Source organism: Apodemus sylvaticus, chromosome 1 (assembly GCF_947179515.1).
Source record: "Apodemus sylvaticus chromosome 1, mApoSyl1.1, whole genome shotgun sequence".
NCBI classification, from domain to species: Eukaryota; Metazoa; Chordata; class Mammalia; order Rodentia; family Muridae; genus Apodemus; species Apodemus sylvaticus.
The window spans coordinates 162,277,668-162,305,121 of record NC_067472.1 but is presented as its reverse complement, the minus strand read 5'-3'; the positions used below and the strand labels follow the sequence as shown (position 1 = coordinate 162,305,121).

The window sequence follows — 27,454 nt, the reverse complement described above, 5'->3', positions numbered from 1 at the left end:
AATGTAATCCAGGGCTTCGTGCATGATGGAAGTTCTGTGGGACTGAACTACACCCCCAGTTTCTCTGAACGTTGAACTGTAGCCATGTGCTACATCTCAGTACTGTACTTAATCACAGTGTGTGACCTTTTATCAAGTTGCTCCATGACTCTGACTCCTGGCTTATAAACCACAAATAAAAACATCAAGTACCTTCCCTTAATGTTGACAAAAGGGTAAGACAAAGTGCTCTGTACAAAGCAACTTTTACTACAAGTACTGTATTGGGTTCACTATACTCATAAAGTTAGTTATAAGATCACACATTGATGTGTTATTGCATAATTAAATAGGCACATATGCAGTTATAACTACATCATTTGTGCTTATTAATAGATATACATGTTTGCTTTCACTCAAAGAACTATTCAGGAGTGAAGAGTAGATTTACTCTGCAAGCACAGTAGCATAAGAGTTCTGAGTTCAGTAAATACAAACAAGAAGATGCACTGGTGAGAGGTGCTGAGTGACATGTTGCCTTCTTTTGCATAAATAGAATTTCAACAGAAGAACATTTCTTTGTAAGCATGGATAAATGCATGGACTTATGTGCTTCTGCCCTCTACTGCTCAGGCTCTGTAACTGTAGTTCTTCTGTGGCCACTGTCATAGTCAGAAAGCTTCTGGGTATCTTGCTTGACTCCCTCCCTTGCCCCTCCCTTCTTCCTTTCTTAATTTTATTTTATCATTGAAGATCTCCTACATGAGTATAACACATTTTATCATATACAAACCCTCCTCCCTCCCTTCACCTTTATCAGTGTTACCTCTAAAATACAACATGTCCCTTATTAGGCCTGGGGATAAAACTCATTTGGAGAGCACTTAGCTAGCATGTATGAAGCCTTGGATTTTAGTATAGATGCAAAACACAGAACACCACATGACCTAACAAAACTGAAGCTGGTGAACCAGTTAGTAGATATGTACTCATCACACTAGGTCTTTTCCTCTGAGTCCTGACTGTACCAGGGCTTCCCACGTGGCATTATACTTTGCTATTTTTTTTTTGAAACAGATATTGCATAGGCTGGCTGTATCTGTGGGAGTATATTGATTCTCTTTTCCTTTTAAAATCTACAACAGTGAATCAACAGCTGGTTCAGTGGGAGAATTTATTGGCTTCTTGCTGGTTGTGAGGACCATTCTGTAAGGAGCTTTTGGGTCTCTGCAAGATGAAACAAAGTGCCTCTCCTTACAGTTGTGCTTCAGCAAGGTCTGCCTGCTCAGCTTCATAAAGGATTATGCATTATGTCTTTTCTGTTCTCACTGCTGTTCTTGAAATACTTTCTTGTGAGTCTTGTATGCTAATGATCTCAAGGAGCACGAGTGACCCTCAAAGGGAATCCAGGAAACAGGAGCAGGAGCAACAAGAAAATATGGCTAAGTTAGGAAATGATTAAGATGGGGATTGTGTGTTTGCTTTCAGAAAAGGTTTCCATACAAGTTGAGTCCTCCATATGAAGCACTCATATGCTGACAAATTGGGACTCAAAACTCTATTATTGGCATAGAGATGTTTCTTTGTTTGGCAAGTACATCTTTTACCTTACTCTTGATAGAAATGCCAAAAATGTGTTCAGTCATTGCTACATGCTGGACTGAGACACAGCTCAGATCAGTCGTGGAGTGTTTGCTTAGCATTCACCAAGCCTTGGTTCCATCCATAGCACTATATCAACTGGGCATGATGCTGCACATCTATGATCGCAGTACTTGATGGTAGAGGCAAGAGAATCGGGTTGAAAGTCATCTTTAACTACATAGAAAATTCCAGGACAGTCTGGCTGAGAGAAAGAAGCAAAGGAGGGAAGGAGAGAGGGAGAGATTAATTTCTAGCTGTCCCACGGGCTGGGAACCAGAATACAAAAGCTCCCTGTGATAATTTTGATTAGTTTAGGGAGTGTAATAATTGGGGACACATCTTACATGATCCAGGGACTTTTGGAAAATTCCATCAGCCTACTTAATAATTTGCATATTTATATATGTGACAGAGTCAGAATCAAATGATAGTAGATGATGAAACAAAGGACCTATCGTGTTCTGTTCTGCTGTCCTTGGCATGTTGTTGGCTTTTTCATCTTTCTTACTATGTCCTACTATATGGCTGTGGCAGGATGGAGCTGGAGTCACCACATCTGAGTGTCAGGATGGAAAACAAAGTAGAGATGGCCAGGACTTCTTTCTAGACGTCTCCATTTGGCTTGTGAGTGAGGAGAGCCACATGGCTGCTTAGTTGTAAAGAAAACTGAGAAACTGAGTATTTTCACTTCCTTGCCTCTAGAGTAGAAACCAGAATGAGAGGATCTTAAGAATGGGTGTGATTCTGTGACGCTACATTGAATTTCACAGCTAGAGTCTCTATCGCACAGCCTCCTGATTTGTCACCCATGGCCTTACTTACTTGCCTACCATATGTTTACGTTAACAGACTGTTAGAATCAATAAACACCATCTTCTCTGTGATGGGTCCATGGGTTATCATACTGTTTGTTAAGCATCAATTGCTTAGTAAATGCCTTTTGAAGAGTGAATAAAGAATGAATAGCCTAATGGTGGGCATTTATAGGTGAACCTATGTGACTTCTGTTGTCTTCTGAGAACTTCTGTGGTCTCCATCCTCTTATAGGAGATAAAAAAAATAAATATAGAATGAATGAATTTCAAATCATCCTATATGTCCTTAGAAGTATTCTATTCCATTTGGGAAAAAAAATGACAGTGATCAGGAAACAGCAAATCATACAGTTTGATGATGAGTTATACTGTCACACTGCATGGAGAAAGACATTATGGTCAGTCCTCCTTTCCTGAATTCTAGAGTATGGAAGGTTTGCCAGTGAAAGGCATCCTACTTCATAACACAGCAGATGAAGAGAAAATGGCTAAGGCTTGGATTGAAAGACAGGAATGCTTCTCAGTGACCTTCCTGCTGCAGCCTCACCTCCCAGGAACCACACAAACCATTGAACCTTGCTGGGCTGGGTAGGAACATTTAGCTACAAATCCTGACCTTAACACCTCCCACCCCTGCTAGTGCCCTCTTCTGCAGAGGTTTGCCAGAGCAAGCTTGATACTGGTTTGCAGAAGACGATTAAAATTATGTTACAATAAAAAGAAATTTAAAATATGATCCATGCAGAAAGAGCTACTTTTACTGTGTGATATCAAAAGAAAATTGGAAATAAAACAGCTATACAAATGGACTTCAGAAGGGAATTAAAAATAACGCCAGGAACAGAGGTAATAACAAAACTGTAACATTGAAGAAACTTGGGCAGAAATAACTACTACCAGAGATCAGATAGATTCCAGATGAAGGGGAAGAAAGGTGGTTAAGATAAAATTAACCTCCTTCCAGACGCTTCATGGGGCATAGAAGAGGTGCAGATGGAGGGTGGCGGGGTTGACATTTAAGAATGGAGAAATGAAGACACTGAGAGGTGCACAAAGGGGATTTCTATGAAACTGTGTGAACTGGAGAGGGATGGAGAAAGGCAGGCACTGTCCTCTCCATGTACACCAGAGAGTGGAAGGAGCATGGTAGGCGCTAGTGTCACATGATAGAGACCCTTCCTTCTGGAGGACCCCCCCTCCCCCCCGCCGAAGGTTCAACTCAGATGCCACATATCACGGCTGAGGTGTTATGGAACAATAGCTGTAATGTTGATTAGGACCAAATCAATAAGCAAGCATGAAACAGCCATGCCCATTACAGAAGTCTGTATTAATAGTAGCATGTGTCCAGAAGAAATGAAGAGGGGCTTTTAGGTATGGAAATAATCAATGTGACTTCAACCAAATTATAAAATGTTTGCTTTGATTTTGTTGTACAAGCAGGTTAGATACTAAGAGATCATGACTCATAAAGGTATATAAATAAACTTAAAGACAGTAAAAGAAAACAATGCATTTGAGACAGTAAGAGTGTGTAGGGGGGTTGGCACTGTACTGATTGATAGCTCAGTGGCTAAGAGCACTTACTGCTCTTGTAGAGGATCTGGGTTCAGTTCCTACCATCCATGTTAGGTGTCTCACAACTACCTCCTACTCTAGCTCCAGTGGTCAGATAGACTACTCTAGTCTCTGCAGGTGCCTGTGTTCATATGCATGTATCCACATCAGGCACATAATTAAAAATAATAAATGTAAAGAGACAATAAAAGGGAGGATCAGAGTGAGTTGGTCCCATTGTCATCTTTCCCTGTGGAGCTTCTCCTACAGGTAAGAGCATGGTTCTTGAGGAAACAGTGTGGACAACAGTTCTGTCAGCAAGCAAGAGATTGGTGTGTTTAAGAAGCTATTAAAGTGAACAGACACATTACTGAGGGCCAGCTGAACTGGGAGGAAAGCTAGTGTGCTCAGTCATGGGAAAGTATGAGTGTTCCTTCTATATCATTATCACAGTGAACAGGACACCAGAAAGCCCATGCACCCACTGGCAGGGAGATAGAACCTGCAGGACACTTCCTGAGCTTTGTGACTTTGCAAACAGGAACATAGTTTTTATTGTATGGAACAGGTTGTTGGAGAGAAAAAGGAAGTGGGTGAAGAAACCATGTCTTAAGATTTGTGGCATGGTTGGTGGCTGGGGAGATGGTTCTGCTGTTAAAAGTTAGTACTGTTCCTGCAAAGGATCCAAGTTGCGTTCCCAGCACCAACATCTAGCAAATAATAACTGCTTTTAACTATAGTTACAGAGAACTGTAGTTCACTTTCTTTGGTATCTTCACTCCCATGTCCATGTACACACTGAGATACACACACACACACACACTCACAAATACACACACACACACACAATTATATATAAATATATATATTTTAAAATTTTATTGATACTTATTTTTTATTAGTTTGTGTATATGGGTGTCTTGCCTGCATATATGTCTGTGTACCACATGTATATGGTGCCTGCAGAGGCCAGAAGAGGTAATCAAATCACCTGGGACTGGAATTACACAAAGTTGGAGGTTGCTATATAGATGAGAATCAAACTTGTGTCCTCCTGCAAGAGCAGGCAGTGCTCCAGCCCCACCTCCAGCTCCCACATCATGAATTTTATATAAAATGATATATCCTGTAGGAGACATGAAGCAGTTGTAATGTTCTGGCCCACCATAGTTGGACAAATATGAAATATTCCTAAAGTGGAAAAGGAGAGTGGAGTGTGTTGTGTTTACTATACAGAAGTTGAATATAAATAGAGCATTTCTGTAAGTTTGCATGTGTTTGTCACATGACTCTGCATGCAGCATACATATGAAAGCCTTGAATTCATGGGTAAAAGTGTACATAAGAGAATACAGAAAGGGAAAGTCATCAAATTCCAAAATAGAAGACCTGGTGAATAATGTACACTACTAAATAAAAATAATTACTAGGATTTCTATATGTAAAATAAATTCAAGAGTAAAAAACAAGCAAACAAAAATAAGAACAAACAAAAAATCACCAGTCAGTGCGGCAGTTTTGGCACTCTGTCTGAAAAGCAAATACTGGGTTTCTGGGGATGTTCCCAAGAGCCTTGGTTATGTGCGGCATTATAAACAGGGCCTGTGCCTTCCTCCCTGTGGGAAACTGAGAAGCCTGTGGAACAGAAGTCTCATTTATATGCTAACATGTGACCAGCTTTGCGAGAACAGATCAGGATGAATTCTCAGTTTTCTGTGCTTTGGATGTAAGAAGGCCCAACAGTGTGGAGAACACTCCAGTTTTCCCCCACTCCCTCTGAGAACAAATGGAGAGATAAAAATATGCAATAGACTGGATTCTGAGCAGATAAGACCGTGCAGATTAAACAATGGTTTTAGCTATGTGGAAGATGAAAACAAAAGTCTCCTTGTTATACATCTATCAGCTACAGCTGAACTCCTGCTCAGTCATTTAGGCGTGTTGACCAGTCACCCAGTTGTGGGTTTCTGTGATGGCCTCCACCTGCTACAATCCTTTCTTTGATGAGGGATGAGAGATACCCTTCTCTGTGGGTAAAATGACAAGCAATTAGAATGCAGTTGGTAATTATACTGGTTTAGGAAAGTGTCAGCAGAACCTGCCCTCACCAGGATGGGTAGTTGACCAAGTTTACAGTTCTAGGAGTGGTTTCTCTCCTCAGTACAGTTAGACAACTCTTGACCACCCCTAAGACATGAACACCATCAACTCTGGGTCTGTCTTGTTTTTCTGGCCATTGTTCTGTCTCACAGACTTTATAGCTGGGTAGGAAATGTAAAACATAAATTTAAAGTACTTTTGAAAGTTTATATATACAAAGGAATTGTATTCCTATATATTGCTTAATGAGAATTGTATCTAAATTTCTTCTGAGCTCATGAACTATTTAGTGATTAAGGCTTTGGAAGAATTTGCCAAAGAATAGATTGTAGACTGAAAATGATTTAGAGATGTAGTTAAACAAAAAAGAAAACTTTGACACTGAGAAAGCTTGTTTAGTACCCAATTGGGTTAAAGAAACCATGGTGATAAATAGGGAGAAATAGGAATCTTGGTATTAGAATGAAGGGGTGTGGAAGAGAAATCTTGGGTATATAACGTAAGGTGTATCTTATAGAAAATGGGAGAGTAAAGCACGGGGCACTTCACATGTGGACTTACCCGAGGGTGCTGAGATGGCCTCCGTCCTGTGCCTTGTCCTGCCCCTGCCCTGGGTTGCAGAAGGTGGTTCGGTTTCTGCACACTCAGTCCTCATCTCCTGCTGTGCTGGCTCACTTAGTCTGGGTGGCCCAGCAGCCCTGGCACAGTGTCATGCCACTGTCTTTTCAGTCCACACCCCATTTCGTTTCATGGAGGGGGCAGGCAGCTTGAAACCGAAGTTTCCAGGAATCATTTGTCTAACTTCTTTTGAAAAGCCTCCTCTGTGGGCTTGTAGAGTCAGTCACCCATTTCATCCCTCTCCAATTAAATTCTTTATGCAGTTCTGAGGATGGATCACAGGGCCTTATTTATGCTGGGCAAGTGTTACTACCTATATTGCAGTTTTAACTGCCAAAATTCTCTCTCTTCTTTGCTTGTGACTTAATATTTTTAATAAATAGATGGTTTTATTCATTGCCTTTCATTTGGATGGATCACTGGGTGGAAGGGTGCTTTTAAACATTTTGTCAAAGCAAAGTGTGGGATATATTCAGAAATAACTAAATTTGCTTTTTGGTGACTCCCTCTACTAAAACTACTGATGACTTCATAATATTTCAGAGTATTCATCTTGTTTATAAACTCTGCTGTTAACAGTGCAGAGCCGATGGGGCACCAGTCTTGTGCAGCAGCATTGGTTAGCACTGAACTTTGGCTCTTCTCTGGCTTACACTGGCTTTAGAAGAGATTACAGAGTTGTATTTGAATCAGCAAAACCTTGTGTTATCCAGGGAATACTTTGGAGTGTGTATGTGTGTGGGTTTCTGTGTGTTTCTATATTGCTGCTGTAGACTGGGTCCATTTCTTGAATAGATTCCTAACTTTGCAGCAACTGACTTCCTGTTCTACTCTGGAATAAACTGGCTACAAATCCTTCTTCTAGGCAATACTTACCCTTCTAGCAGCAATGTTTTCCACCTCGTTGCTTTCCGCCACACTGACTGCCTTATAAAATATTTATTATGACATTGTCTTCACTCTCTCTCTCTGGTAATTAGATTGCAGCTAAGCCCTCTTAATTGCATCTGAGGCAGAGCTGGGTAAAAGGATACCTTACATAGGGAGGCAACAGGAACTGACAGGAGCTGGTGCTAATGCTCCCACACAGTCTCCAGCAGAGGCAGCTAGAACATTCTGCCCACTGTCGCTTGTATGTTTTCTGTGAACTGCTTGTCTCATACTTGCTTCAGGAAACAGATGTTTCTAAATGAGCCTCAGACGTGTACTTTTCTTATAATAAGGAAATAACAACAGGCCAGAAATATTTTCTGTCAAGCCTTAGCAGAATCATGGTGACACAAGGCTTATTCATGTTGGGGGCTGGGTCTCGCCGCCACTTGAGGCACTACAGTAATTCAGCTGTCAACAAAAGGCATGTACTACATGAGCCTGATGCATTTTACAGGGAGGCTGGGCCATATCACAGGCCATCAGAAGCCAAGTCTGTGTGAACCTCAGGCTCCAGTTCTCCCCAGAGAAGGTAACAGTAATACCAGGCTGCCAAGGTGGGACCCTTGTGATAACAGAATGAAACAAGTCAGTGTCTTGATAAGGTGTCATTCGGTAGTTGCCAAAGCATTCAACTTTCTACAGTTAAGTATCCTCTATGTTCCAGACATGGTGTCTTCATGTTTACCCATCCTTATCTCTGTTTCAAAAAATCTAAAAGGAAATATCCAGTGCTCAGAAGGAAACTGAGGCACAGGAAAGTTATGCAATTGTCAAAATAATACAGAGTTAGTGGTGGTTACAGCTTGGCACTCTTGATAGAGACTGAGCAAATGATAGTTTCCTCTCTTGTTCTCATCTCTCCAGAGTTTATTGCGGGAAGGTTGGAAGCATCCGAGGTATGCTGGGGAGTTAGTAGAGGTAATAAGCATTGAGGGCTGATTTTCTGAGCCTCTTTATTTGGGCTGTGATTGGCTGTTTTCTGAAAACCTAAGTTGAAATCCTCACCTCTGTGAGATAGGTGGCAAACACAATGCTTTGTCACTGGTGCCTTGGTTTGTCCTGCAGCCTTATGACCTTATCTCTTATTTTGAAAATCCTACCATCTGCTGAACATCTGCTGTCTTATTTGTGAATCTGTCAGGGAACCCAAGGCAGACAGCTGAATTCCCAGTTGTCTAATTGTAACATATGTCATTGCAGAGTGATATGAAACTAGGGTAGACTTTGCAATCCTATAAATTACTCTAATGTTCTCTCCAGAACAGATGACTGCCTTCTAAAAACAATATTTGTGCTCACATTATGATGCCTTGTAAAAATACACAGTGAACAGTCTTTGCTAGGCATTGGAAGCGTACAATATCTCAGAACCTAAGTTTGGTGACCCACTTCTTATAAGCAGTTCTGTCAGTTCTGACAGTTGCCTCCCCTTCAGTGGAGAGCATCTAGATAACAGACTGTTGAAATGTGAGCTTCCAGATCCGTTAAGAAAGTCACAGAGGGGATGGACGACCCTGGCTAAATGACACCTGCCCACTTAAGCATCATGTAGGACACACATGTGGAAACCTTGTTGAGCAGTTTATTGCTACTGCTTACCATTTGTGAAAAACCATCTCAAAGAACTTGGGTTTCATTCTCTTCATATCCAGTCATGATGCCTCTTCCTCACACTTCCCACACTCTTTTCTTCCATCCACAGCTGCCTAGATTCACTAGCCTATCCTTCTCCATGCTTGTCTTTCACTCAGTGATGTTCTCTACACAAAGGGTGATATGGATTATTATTCTACCTGGACTTTCATATGAGGACACAAATCATTTCATCTTTCTTTTTCTCATGAAAATGAATGATACAGAATATTTCAAACAGGCAATTGGATGGAGTAGTATTAAGTATTAACCTTGTTAATTTATTAGATACGCATTCTTCATTCAATATCCATTTAAACTGTATATGATAACCATTGTGTGCCTCTATGAAGAGCCCCAGGGCTTTGCTGGGTACTCACATAATATTTGTTGAATGGTCAAATGAAGGAATGTACTTTATTTCTCTTTGAAAATGTAGAGTTGCTAAGCACATGTAGAAAGGTGTGTGAAGTTTTGACTATTTCAAAATAATGTAGGAAATTTGTAGTTTAGGCTCAGAAAAAGACAAGTGTGACCTCTGACCTGCTTTGCATATGGTAATCTGAAACAGTGAGGAAGGGTGAGACAGTTGGCAGCTGGTCCCTAAGAGTGTGTCAGGTCCAGAAGGCAGGGGAAGGGAGGACGCATCAGAATGGGTAGATTATTAAAGATCTGTCACCTTGTCACTCTGGGGATGCCTGCACTACTACTGCCACCTTATCTCTGCCTGGCCACAAAACCTGCTGCCTTGAGGAGGCTGAGTCATGGCTGTAGGTGGGAGCACAGCCGGCAATGAAGAACCACTCAGCGGTTCAGCTGAGGCAGTGGAGGGAAGAGATGTTCCTGGTGGAAAGGCTTCTGTGTCCTGGGGCAGAGGGTGGATTAGTGAGAGCCCGGATAAGAGCAGTATGGAGTAGTACTTGACTGTACTCCTGCTGCTCTTGATGTTGGCAGGCACCAGCGGGAGCAGAGCTAGAGCAAAACAGATGCGGCAGAGGTAGCCCAGAAAGGAGAAGGAACCTGAAGCGTTTCATAGGGATTTTGAGCTGGGACAGACACAGTTGTCCATGTAGACCTTCTCCAGGGATGCCACTAAACACATATATCAAATATGAACATGAAGCCTTTAATGTTAAACTTTGCCCATTGCCCAGTGAAAACTCTTTTATGTTTTTAATCTGCAGCAGTTTCGTTTGTTATTTCAGTGACACAGCACAGTCACCTGGATCATGTTAGCATGAGTGCATTCCCAGTAACCCATGATCCTTTTTAGGTGTTTCCTGTGACAGCTTTTGTAGTTTTGTCACATGTAGTTATCTGTGATCTAAATGTTGAGTTTCACTTTTAAATGAAAAGTGAGTTGGTTTGTTTCTATTTCTAAGCACTCATTAATGACTCCAAGAAGAGCGAGAGAAGCATTTTTTGGTTGCTAAAGTTCTTAGTACCTACATATAGCCTGGCCCCTGCCTGTCTCTGCTGGCTAGGGAGGTAACCTGAAGTAGCAGCCTTCTTCCGGGACTCTTACTACAGATAAAAGCTGGAGAACTGGGTCCCTTGGAAGGCGAGGCAGGGACACCTGATTGAGGATGTATATCATCCTGTCACTACACATGAACGCTTGTTTCTGAGTGATTGGAACCATAGCCAGACAGTCTCCTGAAAGTAAACCTTATTAGGGTCTATCTATAAATTATTTTAAGCAAGCTCTTAATCTGTTCCAACTACATGTTGCTATTCCAGATATCGATGATTACTGTGATGGGCTAATCCCTCAGTGGCCAATTGTTAGAAGGCACCAAAACCAAAGTCTAGACTGTGGAAATAATGAATATAGTTAAGAAAGGGTCCTTCTGCTCCTGCTGCTACTCACCACTTTCTTTGTAACCTTACTCAAGTTTCCTGCCTTCTCAAGTCCCCATTATAAAGGGGAATTCTGGTAATGGCTTCATTGTTTAGACAAAGTGAGTATAGCCTATGAGAGCATCATACAAATTTGCTATTGGCAGTGCTGTGAGATTGCAGATATGATTCCAAACTGACAGCTCGGGTGTTATGAGGGCAAACAGCAAAGGAAAAAGCACCACAGCATGGATTACTTGGATGATACCACAGCATGGTATCAGGCAATAGTCTTTGGATCAGGTGAACCTGGGGAGGGGGGTGGCAGAGACTGCTCACTTCATGGTGGAAAGCCGAGGGAGACTATGAAAGGGTGCCCTTAGTGGTCCATCTCCTCTGAAAGGCTCATCTCCTGTATTATATCACCTCTCCATAATATCATCATATGTTGAATCCATCAAAAGACTAGGCCAGAGCTTCCAGGAGGACCAAGCTCAGAGTAATTGGGCTTATATCCAGTTAATTTGCTTTTAGGTTGAAATGTAGGGATTTTGTTCAGGAAGATGTGGTGGTGCAGGACTCTCTTTTAAAATGAACACATACTTAAGTAAAGGTGGCATAGGATTTAAATTCCTGGAATCAGATACCTGCTGCTGTGACCTTAATATCTTAATCCTGTACTTGAAACTCTAAGATTGACCACAGACTTCTTAGCACATTTTAGTGAGGTCTAAATGTAAGAAAACCTCCAATAAGACGGGCTTGAGCTTCTTATCTCACAAAGGGCTTGACACATGGTGTGGTGATAGGGAGAGCTCAGGCCCAGCTCTCCCCATTTCAGGGTGGAGATCAGTATTCTTTGACGTGTTAAGTATTAGGTAATATGTGTGCCCAGGGATCACAGGGAAGCTTTGTGAGCTGCTGCTTTGTGAGTTGCATTCCTTTTGTTGTTGTTACTGTGATATAGTTTAGGTTAGGGGCAGAGGCAGAACACACACACACACACACACACACACACACACACACACACCTTGGTTTAAATCAAAAGAGAAACCAATTTCACAGTTCTGAGAAAAAACATGGGACATATTTTGTGAACATACTATTGACCTGTGTTACCAATGCCTGCATTCTTGGGCTCTCAAGTGGATCTGAGTGACTACTGTACCATAAAAATATTGCATAGACAATTAGTCTTGTCTGTTCCTAAAAGGGAAGACTTCTTTTTTTCTAATCTTGTGGTAAGCATGTTTTAATGTAGGGTTGCAAGTTAGCATCTGTATACTATTTCCTTTAATGGTTTAGGAGGAGGTGGTGGTCAGACATTCTTTGGAGAGAGTCACCTCTCCTGTGATTGCATTCAGAATGCAAGAAAAAACAAAGATCAATGTCTTCAAGGAATTCAGGGTCAGATTTCAAAATGAGGAAGTAAATACATATGTGCCCTGCCCCTAGTCCTCACAAGCATTAACCCACAGTCGTCTGCTGAAGCCAGACTCAGGGCCAGTGTTCCCATGAAACTAGTTAGGTCCAGTAGTCTACATTGACCAAGTCAGGACAGTGAACCCAGAGGAGCTGCAAGGGTGTTTTCTGGCAATCCTCAGCTGTTGGCTGGAACAACAGTATTGTGCTGAGATCCCCACTTCTGCTGCAGAAGAGGAGGGGCATGGTGCTCTCCATGCTCAGTGGGCTATATTTCATATTTCCTTTTCTGCAACAAGCTTCTGCAGATTTGTCATAGAACCTTCAGAGAGTGTTTATGTGATTAAAATAGTCTAGACTGAAAAGGATTTTTCACTTTTTCCCAGAGTTAAAAACTCTATTGGGGCTGGGGATGCAGCTCACTTTGTAGAGTTGTGTAACATGCAAGATGCCCTGTGTTCAGTCCCCATCACCATGTCCCCAGGTATGGTGGCACCTTCCTGAGTGTAGCACTGGAGAGGTAGAGGCTGGAGCTCATGATGGCTCCACAGCCTGGAGGTAAGTTTCTATTATCTTTATTGTTTTGAAGTGTGTGTGTGTGTGTGTGTGTGTGTGTGTGTGTGTGTGTTGGCTTTGTTGATTTTTTTGAAATTTACTTAAAAGCACTAGCCCCCTTTCCAGAGGTCCTGAGTTCAATTTCCAGCACCCACATGGTGGCTCATGACCATCTATTAGGCTTTGTTGATTTTAATAGGTGTATTCTGAAGTTACTGGGCAGACTAGTGTCAATGAAAAACAAATATATATCACTCCTTGAAATAACTCAAATATATCTCACTTTTTTCTGAGTGCATTTTCATTTGTATTTTGCAGTAAATGTTTGTTACCATCATTTATTAATATTATCTCAAAACTAGAGACTTCTGTGGTCTCTTAAGTTCTGCGGGAGAGGGAAATGACCAATTGGGAAAGATGGAACACTGGTGTGAGCTGAGGCGGTGGTGAGTGGTAGTGGTTCAACACAACTTTCATATGCACCCAGAGAAATAGGTGTGGGTGCTGTGTACCACATAAAGTTAGATTCCAGATGTTTTCCCGTGACTCATCTGTACACAAAGTTTCTTTCACAAGCCTTGTCCCAAGCAGACACAGCGCACCACATGGATACACCAGGAAAGTAAGGCAAGCAGTGCTAACTTCACTAGACCTGGGAGTTGCTGGTGCATACTCTCAAAACCTTACCACTTTACTGGTCTTTCCTTCTAGATGCTGCACAACAAGCACGTGATGGTCCGCGTGGGAGGAGGCTGGGAGACCTTCGCAGGCTATCTGCTCAAGCATGACCCCTGCCGCATGCTGCAGATCTCCCGTGTGGACGGCAAGACATCCCCTGTCCAGAGCAAATCCCCAACCCTGAAGGACATGAACCCAGATAATTACCTGGTGGTCTCTGCCACCTACAAGGCTAAGAAGGAGATTAAATGAAACTGATCTCTGAAAGAGGACTCCTGCAATGGCCTGTGTCCATTCTACAGTGTAGTCAGTGTAGTTCCCATGCTCTGAAAAACCACACATCAGGCAGGAGAATACTCAAAAGGTAGCACTATTTATTTTTAATGCATCTGTAGAACTTTGCCTATGGAGAAAATCTAAACTCAATGAAATCAGACAAATTGTAAGCAAATCATTATTTCTCAATATGTAAACATAGCATTTAGAAGAAACCTTGTTAGGAACTAAGTTCTAGGTACAGCCATCAAAGGTGATCATGACTAGGAGACTGTATTTACATATATGTGTAGGTCAACAGAAAGTGCCTGCTGTATGTCTATGAGCTAAAGCACCCCAGAAACTTTTATAATGGCGGGATTTTATAACTATTTTTTACAAAGTGACAATGTGATAATGTGCTACTAAAATTTGTCTGAGAGCACTATATAGTACAGTTTTCTCAGCCATAATACTTAACTGGAAAGGCCACTTCAGAGATGTTTACATTGACTTAGAAGATTGCCTTAAAGTTCATCTCTGATCCCTGACCAAACCAACCTCTGGGGTACTTTTGGATGTTGCCTGTGCAGCCCCTTAGGAATAGCAGGTACCTGCGACACACAGAGAAGCTGTGTTTACAATGATCACTTAGTGAAATACACATGCCTAAGCTAGCTAGCATACATTCACATTTGGATGTGTGGACTGCACAGTCAAATGTTCATCAACCTTGTGATTTTGTTTATTTCAAGCATTTTCTTATTAAAAATATGTATCTTTAGTTATTCCTCTTCTGCTATGCTGTCTCATGAAGTCAATTCATGTAGTGAATGATGTTACAGATTTGTATACCCAGGACAAGGCTGTTTTGTATCAATAAGCAGCAAGATATTGTCCACACTGATTTAAAAATTAAAAACAAAAAGTTAAAAATTCCACATATTATCTGTCTCTGTATCAGTGCTTCACTCTTAAATAAGGTTAATCTTCAAAACTACTAATTTCCCAGCAGTATGAGGTGTCAGGGTGTGGCTGTGTGGAGAATCTGCATGCGGGAAAGGTGAATGTAGGTGGTTCTTGTTGGCAGTAGCAAAGAATGTTGACTTGAGATTTTTTTAAATGGTGGAGTTGACTTATTATTTCACTATTTTCAAATAAGAAAAAAAAATCCATCTTCCTTGCTGCCAAACTTCACAGAGGTTTTTGCATCTGTATGCCATTTGACCAGTTTAGTCAAACATCCAACTTATTCATGGGGAACCTTTTATCAGGTATGGTATAGGTTATGGTACTGGAAAGGTGTCATGAGTCTAGAAAATCATGTCAGCGAGAAACTAAAAATAAAGAAAACCTACAGCTTTTGTGCCAGGTAAGATGATCTTGGCATAATAAATAACTCTACTGTCATTTGAAACATATGACATTTTAGTATCTCAATCTTTATCAATTAAAATCAACATTAAATTTTGCATTGTTTTTGACACTTTCCATTACAACTTTCTCCTGTAAAGTTTTCTTTCGATAATGAACATTTAGTTATAAATAAGTATGGCTTAGCAAAAAATAATATGAATCTCAGAGTATGAGTTACTATTTGGCAATTCTATTGTCAGAAGTTCAGTATGGTTGTGCTGAGATAAAGCCAAAGTGCTCTCAAAACTGTGTTTATTTCTGTGGACTTTAGGAAAGAATCCAATTCTTGCCTTTCTGACCTTCCGGAGGTAAGCCGCAATCCTTGGTCATGGCAGCAACACGGGTTACTTAGACCTATCTCTTTATACCTCTTCCTTTGGCTAGAGTTTGGAGAAGTCTTCGGTTCTTGAGACTCTGTAATTAGGTCAGCTCTGCCTAGGGTTAACCTTTTAAAATACTGTAGTAAGGCAAAATGACTCAAGAGTGATAAGGTTAGGACATGCCCATACTTGGGGGACCTGGAGGATTATTAGATTTATATGATATGCACTGCGGTGTTTCAATTGTGTCTAAGAATGTGTTCAAAACTGAAATTGGGGACTTGCTGCTAGTTGATCCATACCAATAGGCATATAGAATAATAGGACTGTACCACAAAGGACATGATCAAATATAGATGGCTCTTACTCAACTGGGAAGACTTAGGAGGTCTGACGCCAGTTTTTCAGTTAGGGTAACATGCAAGAAAAGGTGATAGGGCAGAGATAAAGGATTAAAGATCCAACTATTCCTGTAACCCACATGGAGTGCAACATTCAAATAAGCAGAGACAAAGCCATTGCCAGGGGACAACAGAGCCTCTAAGAGACATGCTGAAGTATGGAGGGAAGCCAGCCTGTACAGTACCCACATATCAGATGGCAAAGGCACCCACATTACTAAAATACATTCAGGTGTTCGGTTTTTACCATCAATAAATTCCCAGTGGGAATTCTTTGATATCTTCATTAGGTATTACTTTGTGGTTAGTCAAAACAACAGATACAGGATAAAGGTGCAGAAACTTCTACTCACCTATGTAGCTCAAAGGAAGGAACATGATAAGAAAAATCCCCCAGTGGCAATGCCCACTTCATAAGTTGCCAGACAATATATCACTAGGAAGAAAATTTCTCTTTCTTCCATTAAAATAATACACAAGTCAAAGGCAGTACCATGAATGCAGCCAGTGCTCTTCAGGATCTCATGTAAGTGGCACACACAGGAAAAGGCCTTTATGTCTATTTAGTTCTTAACCTATGGCAGTCACGGTCTGATGTAGAACAGAAAAGGAAGAACCATGCAATAAAAAGCCACATTGGAGGAGAACTGAGACTTCAGGTTGTGACAACAATTTCTGCAACAACAACAACAACAACAACAACAACAAAAACCGACTTCAAAGGCCTGCTATACACACTAGTGGCTTTTATAGATAGACTTGTATTAGTGGTGTTGCCTTTTCATTTGTATTTGATGATTGCTTTTAGAAAATTAATACATAGGGCCTTATTACCATGTGTGATTCAGGTTACAGTGTGTGTGTGTGTGTGTGTGTGTGTGTGTATAATGTAATGTATGAGGGAATTTGAGGTGTTTACTTAGAGAAGTTAAGGAAATAGGTGGTGATTAAGAAAGAGACTTGCAAGTGGTAACTGGTTAACATTCTGAGAACGGCAGACTATAGAATTCAACTCTAAATAGGCTGTCTCTCTCACCCCACTCCCTAAGGCTCATAGATCACCATGAAAGAGGGGCAGAGCAATTGGAAGAATAAGGGGTGATGTTGAAGACAAGAAAACTATTTTCTGGACAGCAGGGAAGTTGCACATATGAACTTATGCTTCTGTGACACAATCGGTGAGACCTGTGCATGCTCAAGCAAGACAAAATCCAAGCAAGGTGTCAGACAGACAGAAGCACAAAGTCCCACCCCTAGCTAATGGCGTTTGATAGATGTTGGTTTAAGACTCTTTTGGTAGGTCACCTACCCTCCAGGGCAGGCCCCACAACCGAGAGTATCTGGGCAGCACAAACTGGACTCCATGGTTAGTTTAAAAAGGAAAGAAATGAGGACATGAAGTTGAGTGGATAAGGAGATGAGGTGGATCTGGGGTAGGAGGAGATGTGTTTAATAAAAATATATTGTGAAATTCTCAGAGAAATAATAAAAGTATTATTTTAAAAAAGGCATATTCCTTTTCTCTCAAAGCAGGAGGCAGGCACATGCACCTAACTCTTGCCAATCTGTTAAATTATATACTTTATTCAAAACTGAGAAGGTACACTTTTCATCTTCCAAGAACACAGTATAATTCTTAACAGTGAAAATAAGCCAAATTTTTGGATAAACATAAATTCAAATTTTATGTCAAATTTTCATGGCTCTGGGGATTATGCACAGAGCCTTTCTACAGTGCTTTACTTTTTAATCTAAAAGCAAGAGTAATAACAACATAATAACATTTCTTTACAGGATGAGAAACATGCCCCCTCCACGCAGTCATTTTGTACCTTTCCATTATTAACCCCAGAAACATGGATGTGTTCCTAATTATGAAGACAACTCACAATTTGTTTAAGACAGAGTAGAAACATTTTACTTAAAGACATGGCCAAAGGGAACTTTTGTATAGGAAGTCGTATGTTCAGATACGCAGAGACAATGCAGAATTCATAACACTGGGCTCAAAATATATTAGAAAACTAATAAATCACATTCCAGATATAATCATAATACAAACTAGATAAAAGAACCATTTACAGATGTTTCCAAAACATGCAACCAGTCACAGAAACCTTCTGTAATGATATATATAACTCTTTTATCATCAGCTATATTAGCTTCAGAATTACAATTAAGACTGCAGTTTGCATACACTAGTTACCTTTCTGTATCTGATGCTTTTCTTATGTTTTAGCAACTTGGCTATAAAACTTGGAAGATATATTCAATGTTATATTTAAGTCTTACGTTAGAGAAAACTCACCTCTACATCACTATCCATAACCTAAGCAAAATGTGTAGATGTATATATGATTTCTAATAGACATTTCCCAATTTCCTATCAAGCATCCCATTTCCTCTTTTCAATCACATTCATGAGATTTAAACCACCATTTAGTGCCTATGCCGTGTGTTGCCTTGAGGGAAGGTTCAGATCTCTGGGGCAGGCCATAGCCATGCACATGACCTTGGAACAGCAGAGATAGCCCAGAGCTGCCAAGAGCAGTGGATCCTAGTTTTCCCAAGCAAGCAATAAACCTGTATGTCACTTGTGAAGCATGCCATTAGCTAGTAAATGCAGCACTGCCCACTGAACCAAGCTCTAAGATGAAGGGAAGAGAACGCTTTATCTATGCTCACAGGAGGTGCAGGCTGGTGTGTGCTGTCTCTCTCCCCATGTAGCTGAACCAGCCTTCCTATGTCAGAAATATTACTTACCAAAATGAGCTAAAAATTATTTCTATAAGTCAGCTTGATGATGATGAAGAAAAATATCACAATCTCTAAATGAAGAAAACAGAGCTGATACAATTCTATGTCTTGCTCTTGAAACATTTTGAACTATAGAAAAGTAATATTTCAGTCATTATGAGACCTATATCATAGCTCTAATTCTTTAAAAAGTACATGTGTGACACACTGTCAGATACCTTGTGGGAGGGACAGATGAGCCAGTGGCTCAGTTTCTTTTTATGGCTGTGACTTAGCCTAACTCACTGAGATTCCTGACTGACTAGAACCTATAACTTGTAAGGCAAGGACTGGATGTCGACACTGAAGGTCTTGGCATCCATAGCAGCAGCAGCCTTGCACACTTGCATCTGGGCTTACAACGTCATAAATCACAAGATGCTTCCACATGCTTGTGCTTTCCAAGTTCAGAACTTATATATTTCTCTTTCATACTTTCATTGACAACATCATGTAATGTATAGATCTTACAATTATTCTTTAATAAATACAGAAGAATAAAAATGTGAAATTTGAACAAATATATTATCACTCATTATCTCCAACCTGGTTCTCAGTTGGTCTCATCCCTACACTACATAGACTTTCATGATTCAAGTAGAACACATCAGCAGGTCACTGAGCTGATGTCCTACTGACATGTAACTTCAAGTTAATATGACATGCCTTAGGTACAGAAAATAAATTAGCAGAGAGTCAACATTTGCCTACAAATACTCCTTTCTTAGTGGGTTATAAAAATAAAGATTTCTTTCACCTGAAGTCCTTCAAATGCATTTTCAGGATTTTCCCTGATGATCAGCTTAAAGGCACTAAGTCTGGAAGCTGAAATCTTCCTATTTAGTAAGAGAGAAATAGACCACAGGCTGTGTCACATGATTCTAGGTAGCAAGATTACTTATAAAGCAGAGGTATAGCAGCAAACTCAACATGGGAGATATATGTAGGACCAGGACATGCCATGCACATATACCTTTTGGATCCATATTTTAACTACAAAAACTGCAAAGTTACTTTCTGCAGAAGAGAAAATAGACGTAGGAAAAGTAGAATAGAATGAAAAGCTAGGTTATTTAGTAAGTTTGAAAATAAAAGTATTACCAATATTTTGTATATTTAGTATATTTAGTTTTAGGATTGCACTAGAGGGCACTAATGATACAGTCTGATTCTTGATCCCTGAAAAGAGGAGACCTCAGCTGAAATCCATTGTCTGCAGATGCTGGAGTTGGTGGCAGGATTCTCCTCCAGGTATGAAATGCTTCATGACACAGTCCACTAAAAAGGTGAAAATATACAGGCATTGGTAAATTTGTATTTAAATTATGTAATGATAGTCTAGTGAACAAACAAAGAAATTATGGGATTAAAGAATGCAAAAAGGGTTGGGTTTTGTTTTGTTTTGTTTTGTTTTGTTTTGTTTTTTTTGCAAATAGCCAGGAATAATACAATTTTATATTACAAACAAGAATCTTAAGACAGGGGTTTAAAAATACAGACAAGCCATTTTTTGGAGTATCTGATAAAAGGGTTGTTGCCTTGAAAGAACTCTGTTCTCTTAGATGGACATCTCTGTTCTCTGTCCAAGGCTCCCTCAATGTGCTGGGCATGTTATATCCTAGAATGGGGGTGGGGATTGGCCAGAAGAGCCAGTGTCTTGTTACCAGATTTCTTTCAATTCTGGAACTACATTAGCTATATCGTCCCCAAGAAATAGGGCCCAGAATGCGTTGCTTTCCAGTGGCCCTCCTGGGTAGATTCCAGCCAGCCAGAAAAGCTGTCCTGACCCAGAAGCCATTCCCGTTTCTGTTGTCCCATAACACTTGCTCATAAATAATAAAGCCATGCCATATACTGACTTGCATATGAGAGCAGCTGTTCACCAGACTCAGAAGCTGGCAAACACATAGCCCTGCTTCATTAGCTACATCTCAAACACCACAGTGAAGGGAAAAACATCAATAAAGAAAAAAAAAAGAAAGAAAACAAAAACCAAAAAGGGGAAACCTTTCTTCTTGAACTGGACCCGAAAAAAAAAAAAAAAAAAAAAGAAAGAAATCAAAAACCAAAAAGGGGAAACCTTTCTTCTTGAACTGGACCCGATTAAGGAGTAGTAATTAAATAATTTGTGGTAAGATCTTCCCCTTTCTTGAGTGAGAAAATATTTGTTGTTGTTTTAGCAAAGTATATGAAATCTGTGATTATAAGTTTTAGAAAATCCTCTGAGAAAGGACAAAAAATATTCAGTTGCTAAGTGCTACTCTTAAACTGTATCTAAGAAATATTTAGTGCTAAATATTTTTAATCACTGTACCTTTCCAAAATTAAGGATAGGAGTTAACTTGCTGCTCTGTATTATAGGATTTATTTGAAGTTTAAATATTATCTGTCTTATCGTCTACAAAAAAGAAGCATAGAAAAATAGACTGCCCTCCTAGAGGACCTGAGTTCAATCCTCAGCACCCACACTGGGTGGTCCACCACCCCCTGTAACTCCAGCTCCAGGACAACTGGAGGCTCTCTGGCCTCTGAGGGTTTCTGCATTCACCTGAAATAACCCACCCTGCATGCACACATATAATTAAAAATAATACAAATGAACTTTTAATGATATAGCACAGTCTACAACACATTTGGGATATATTCTGTATTATTTATCATTTATAAATAGTTCTCTACTTAAAAGTTTCTTTTTAGACTAGTGTAAATACAACATTGGAGAATCTCAATCTGGGTTTACATTGAAAATACACCAGGAAGATAAACATCTCATGTTCTACTCGGGCCTCAGGGGCACTTCATAGTCACAGGTGCAGGCCTGGCTCAGACTTCAACACTGCTCTTTGGCTCCTCCTACATTAGCATGCCCTTTGGTGGGACTGTGAACCCTGGTGTGGGCATTGACCCTTTCTGTTAAGACTCAGAGCACCGTCCATGCCACCTCTGGGGACAGTCAGATGATGGACACATGACAATGGGGAAGAAACATTTTCCTCATTATAAGACCCTTCCTGGACTATAGGTCCTCCAGGCCATGTGCAGAACAAGGAGGTGCTGGAGGACAAAGCCACTGTCAATGCTGTGTATGTGCTCCTGTTATTCCCAAGGCAGTAACACATTCCTTTGGAACTTCTCCATTTAAGCTCTGGTCAGGTGGCTACAGGGGATGGGGACACAGTCCTTGAAGCTGCTGATTAGAAGTGGCCAGGACTCCACATAGTAGACTGAATCACTGGGAGATGGCTCACTCCTTTTGAGAAGACCCTGCAGCTACTTTGCAGCTTGACGCCCATGATGGTTTATTAAGGAACTGAGACAGATTTCGTAAGAGAAATAGCACAGAAAGAGAAAGAAAAGCCACAGCAATGGCTTTGGTTCTGAGCACCAAAGCCATTGGCACTGAGCACCTTCCTGAAGCCTCAAGTGACATGAAACCTAGAAGTAACAGGAGGCCGAGTATCTTTGCAATCTACCAGCTTCAGAGTGAAGAAGGTTCAGATTTAAGGAAGAAAGCCTTGAAGAGCCTTGCCGGGCTGTCACAAGTGAAACAAATGTTTTCTTCATTCTGATTCATGCATGACAGCCACGGCACCTAAACTTAGTACCTAGCACTCCTGGTGAACTTAACTCAGCACCTCTATTCCTACCAGGAAACAGTGGAGCTCAAAGATAACGTCTAGTGCTACTGTTTACTTTTCTTTCTTTTTCTTTTCTTTTCTTTTCTTTTCCTTTCTTTCTTTCTTTCTTTCTTTCTTTCTTTCTTTCTTTCTTTCTTTTCTTTCTTTCTTTCTTTCTTTCTTTCTTTCTTTCTTTCTTTCTTTCTTTCTTTCTTTCTTTCTTTCTTTCTTTCTTTCTTTCTTTCTTTCTTCCTTCCTTCCTTCCTTCCTTCCTTCCTTCCTTCCTTCCTTCCTTCCTTCCTTCCTTTCTTTCTTTTCTGAGAACACTATTTGAATTAAACCTAGTGGCAACTTTTTATCTTACTAGGAAAAAGAAAGGTCACGTTTCTTATAACAACTTGATCCTATTTTCTATCAAAATTACACTAGAGCTACTACTGTCTTCTTTTTAAGCCTACGAAATGACATGCACAAGACATGGCCACATGACCTAGCTGAATACTGAACCCAATTATTTTATGAGTTATTAAAACTCCAATGTAAAGAAAAGCAGTTTTCTTTTCATTTAATCCATTAACTGAAACTGGATAAATTAGAGAGGTAGAGTGCACGGACAACGGCCATCACTAGGAGCCATTTCTGGTCTTAAATCAACTCTGCTTGGGGCAGTTCTAAGCACCACAGTTCTGGCTCACACCTATGACCCATGCACACATATATGCCTGAGAGTATGTGTGTGGTTCTGAGACAAAAGCAAATGAAATTTCAGAGCAATTGACGGAAAACTCAGAGTAATTAACAGCACTATGCTTTTCACAATTATCCTGATGTTGAAAGTGGGGTTCCTGTGAAATGATTTGTAAAATTGCAATACCTTAACTGTTATTTTCCTGACCAGAAACATGTGCAATAAAACCCTTACACGCCTGATATACATTGCAGCCTCCAATTCAAAGACCTCCCAGGGCGAGCCTGTCCACCAAAGGCACATGTGGGGTCTATTCAGACACACAGACAGTGGGAGGAATACACACTACTCACTGGCACAAACCGTAGTCTGAATTCACATTGGCATGATTTAGATAATGAATGACCTCAGAAGGATCACAAGTCCCCAGAGCCTGGGTGGACTCCATAGAAGGGCCAGGCAGGGTGCTCAGAGGTTCAAGGCCACCCACCCTCGGCTACAGAGTGAGTTTGAAGTCAGCATGGGCTACAGAAGACCATGTCTCAAAAACAAAACAAAACAAAACAAAATAAAAACAAAAACAAATATGCACAAACCCAAAGATCACAAACTCTAGTGAGAACATTAAAGCTACAAATCACAAGTTTTAGAAGAACCCAATTTCATGATTTATGTGTGAGCAGACATTTGGCCCCTATCAAAATGACAGTTTGGTAGAATTTTGCATACTCTGTGGTGGTGTCCTATATTGATTTTTTTTTGACACATTGATGAGTAGTCCTGTGCTTAGAAAATATATGATTTTTTTCAAAGAAAGAAAACAAATCCATTCCCCATAATATTAAAATAATTAGATACTTCCTCTAGCCTCTGCTCTCTGTTTGCAAGCCATAGTCTCTCAAGGCATCCCCAGGGAGTGACTGGATGCTGGGTACTCACTCTAAGTCCCCCTGCTGTCGGTGGCCCTGATGTCTCCATCTGCTTTTCTAAGTGTTCTTTCTTTTTCTTCTTTGCCTCCACCGACTGGATGTCCAAAATTCCCCGAGATGCCGCCTTTAAAAAATTCAACACGGGGGTGGGGGTGGGGGAGTGGGGGGATAGGGGGTGGGGGAGTGGGAGGGTGGGAGGTGGGGGGGTGGGGAGATTACAGGAAAAAACAAAAGTATCTGCTATCCAGAAGCACCTGTTTTTGCCATTTTGCTTTTCCTTTAGGGGTGGGGAGTTGGTCTGGTTTGAGTAATACGGCAGTTTGCTATGACAGCCTTGCAGAAAGCACAGCCATTTCGGCAGGGAAAACCACAGGGAATTCTTCCTGAAATTCATTCACCCATTCTCCTTAGCATGGTGGGATTGTCTCCAGGAAGAACGTCCTTGCAGGACAGGCTCATGTGCAAACCCATCTGGGGCTGGTTTCACAGAAAAGGAGTGCATGCGGTTCACGGGCACTCGGACTTCATTCCCAGAGTGGTTATCTTTGAGGACATAACTGTGTGTGTCATCAGGCACTCTGCATTCAAAGCATGGGGACAGGACAGACATCTGCAGAAAGTGAACGGAACACTTGTGGAGCAGGCAAACTACTGTGCTCTCACCTCCTTCTGCCTTCGTTCTGCCGCCTCTGCCAGCTTTTGTCTTTTCTCTTCCTAAGAAAATAAATAACACGCGTCTCAAGGGAAAAGTCAAACTGCATGGAACCCTTCCACACCTTTACTCTAGAGGGCAACAAAAATAAATAATAATTTACAAGTTGAAGCAAATGTTTGTAAACATTTAGTATGGGTGCAAAAGACCTCACAAAGAAAGTCACTGTAGGAGCCCCGTGACTGGAACTATAGCCCTACATGCTTGTTATGTGAAGGACAGAAAGTAGGATTGCTGGAATCCACAGGGCTAGCCTGAACAATGTGATAAGGATCTACCTTCACACAAAAACAAGATAAAAACAAACTAACCCTGAATTCTATCAATAGTGCAATATTTATTAAATATTTGATTTACTGAATGTCATTCTCTAGACTAACAAGCCAAATTAGTGCGTGTGACAATAAATATAAGTTGGCCCTCAGAATACTTACCTCGTATAAAATGGACTTAAAGTGGGGACACTTTTTTTTTTTAATGGTGTTTAAGGATAGAAACAGGGCTGGGCAGTGGTGGTGCATGCTTTTAATCCCAGCACTTGGGAGGCAGGGGCAGGTGGATTTCTGAGTTCCAGGCCAGCCTGGTCTACAGAATGAGTTTCAGGACAGCTAGGACTACACAGAGAAACCCTGTCTTGAAACAAACAAACAGACAAAAACAAAAAACAAAACAAAACAAAGGATGGAAAAATAATTTGAAAGTTAGTGAAAAAGGAGGATGAGGAAGGCTTGGAATTTGGGGGAGACATTTAGAACCAATGGCCGATCTCCCTGTGTACGATGGGGAAGAGAAAGAAGAGAAACTCAGAGGCACTTGTCCCACCTCTGGGGCACATGTTATTTTTCTATACCCTTTACTTCTCATGTATAAAGTCTTTAAATACATTGAGACAATAAATAGCATTCTCTTGGGGTGTGGTTTTAGCCATTCCTTTTCCACCAAATACATTCATTCATCCATCACAATGATTCCTGCCAACTTTTCTAGGTTCCAGGAACAGAGCAGTGAAAGTGTGAAGCCCATGCATCCAAAGCCTGAGTTTTGATTAGTGTGTGGAAACAAATGTAAGCAATACATAATGCCTCTGATGGGAGTAATTACTCAGGAAGAGACATAATAATCATGGTGGATAAGGAATAGGAGGGAGGTTTCTAGGGAGTGTTTATTTAGGTGGTCAGGGAAATCATAGGTGCTAAGTGAAATACACCAGTCAGCCCTATGCCTAAGGGCAGAGAACAAAAGGAAATATCCTTAACCAATGCTGGCAGAATGGTATTTTTTTTTCTCATGAGCTAAACAAAATTAACAGCATTTAAAAACAACAGCAGCCATGACGGCAAGTTGAACTTCCCCACATCTACTAAATAGTCACGTTAGTATCTATAACCCAGTGCCTAAGGGCTTAATATACTTCCCTAAATCCCTCATTTCTTCAACTAATCTTTAGCTATCCCGAGAATAGATGTTGAGAACAAGTTAGAGTGTTATATTATCAAGTATGAGTGAAAGATATTAAAATAAGTATACTGTTATAGCATAAGGCCTGCTTAGATTCAAGTATCAATCAATCAATAAGTAAATGACTGTCTTCACAGAAAATTATCCCAACTGGGAATCTACACCTAAACATATATTGCTCATTTATGTGGGATTCAAACCTGGGCTTCAAACCAGCTGTTAAAACTGAGTAGTTTTTACTCAGGAAGGTGCGGGTTAAATATTCACTAAATGGCGAGGAGAGCGGCGCGTCCTAGACCTTCTATGTACAGCTGGTACAGACAGGAGAAGAGACACATGTCTGGAGCAGCCACTGAGAACAGACCAGCCCCAAACTATGCCATCCAAGGAGGGTCCGCTGGACAACCTAGGGGAGGGTCCAGAGGCCCGGCAGGTGCACCTTCCCTCCGACTGCACTGCAACGGCCGCCGCGAGCAACACTTGCACGGGGAGGCCGGCTACTCACCGGGCTCGGGGATGGCGGTGCGGACTCCGCGGGACACGGGAAGCACAGCCCCATGGGGACGCAGGCACCCTGAGCCGGGAACCCGAATCCTCGCTGGGGGCTGCAGCAGGCCCCGCCCAGGAGCAAGCCCCGCCCCCACCTGACCTACTGCAAAGCTCCGCCCCGCGCCAAGACCTGCCCCGCAGTAAGACCCGCCCCACCTGAGGAGCAAGCCCCGCCCCTCCGCGAGCACTATCACAAGCTCCGCCCAACTTCAAGCCCCACCCCTGCCGTGACCTTGGCAGACCCCGCCCTACCCGCCCTAACAACAAGCCCCGCCCCTCCAGGCCTACGGCAAGCCCCGCCCCCAGTGCGAACCTGCTTCGCCCGACCCGGCTGCAATCCCCTTTCATCCGGTACAACAAGTCCCGCCTCCTCCACCAATCCCACCCAACGGAGCCTAACAGCTACCCAACCCAGGGGTTTCTCCTTGAGCCTGGAAGCCTTCCTATGGCAACGCCCCACCCATCTGCGGCAAGCCCCGCCCCTTCAGTAATGCTCCACCTGATCCACCCATTTAGCTGTCCGCCAGCCTCTCCAAATGAA

At 41.4% G+C, this 27,454-nt stretch overlaps 2 protein-coding genes and 1 long non-coding RNA gene across 4 annotated transcripts in view; 1 reads left to right on the top strand and 2 right to left on the bottom strand.

Moving 5' to 3' along the window:
- Positions 1 to 6,792, bottom strand: part of LOC127668297 (uncharacterized) — a 34,793-nt gene extending 28,001 nt beyond the window's left edge. Inside the window, exon 1 of the long non-coding RNA XR_007974073.1 lies at positions 6,657 to 6,792. This is a non-coding gene — a long non-coding RNA (uncharacterized LOC127668297). The remainder of the gene's footprint in view (positions 1 to 6,656) is intronic.
- Positions 1 to 14,961, top strand: part of Gas2 (growth arrest specific 2) — a 125,789-nt gene extending 110,828 nt beyond the window's left edge. For both annotated transcript variants that reach the window (XM_052161825.1, XM_052161835.1), the window contains one exon: positions 13,806 to 14,961. In XM_052161825.1, the coding sequence (XP_052017785.1) occupies positions 13,806 to 14,024 (219 nt within the window). In that variant the 3' untranslated portion in view covers positions 14,025 to 14,961. The remainder of the gene's footprint in view (positions 1 to 13,805) is intronic.
- Positions 14,962 to 17,728: 2,767 nt separating this feature from the next.
- Svip (small VCP interacting protein) lies at positions 17,729 to 26,999 on the bottom strand. The gene is made up of 4 exons (XM_052161836.1): positions 26,870 to 26,999; positions 24,858 to 24,908; positions 24,205 to 24,318; positions 17,729 to 20,238 (listed from the first exon to the last, which is right to left on the bottom strand). The coding sequence occupies exons 1-4, from the start codon at positions 26,921 to 26,923 to the stop codon at positions 20,224 to 20,226; spliced, it is 234 nt and encodes a 77-aa protein (XP_052017796.1). The 5' UTR covers positions 26,924 to 26,999; the 3' UTR covers positions 17,729 to 20,223.
- Positions 27,000 to 27,454: the final 455 nt, after the last annotated feature.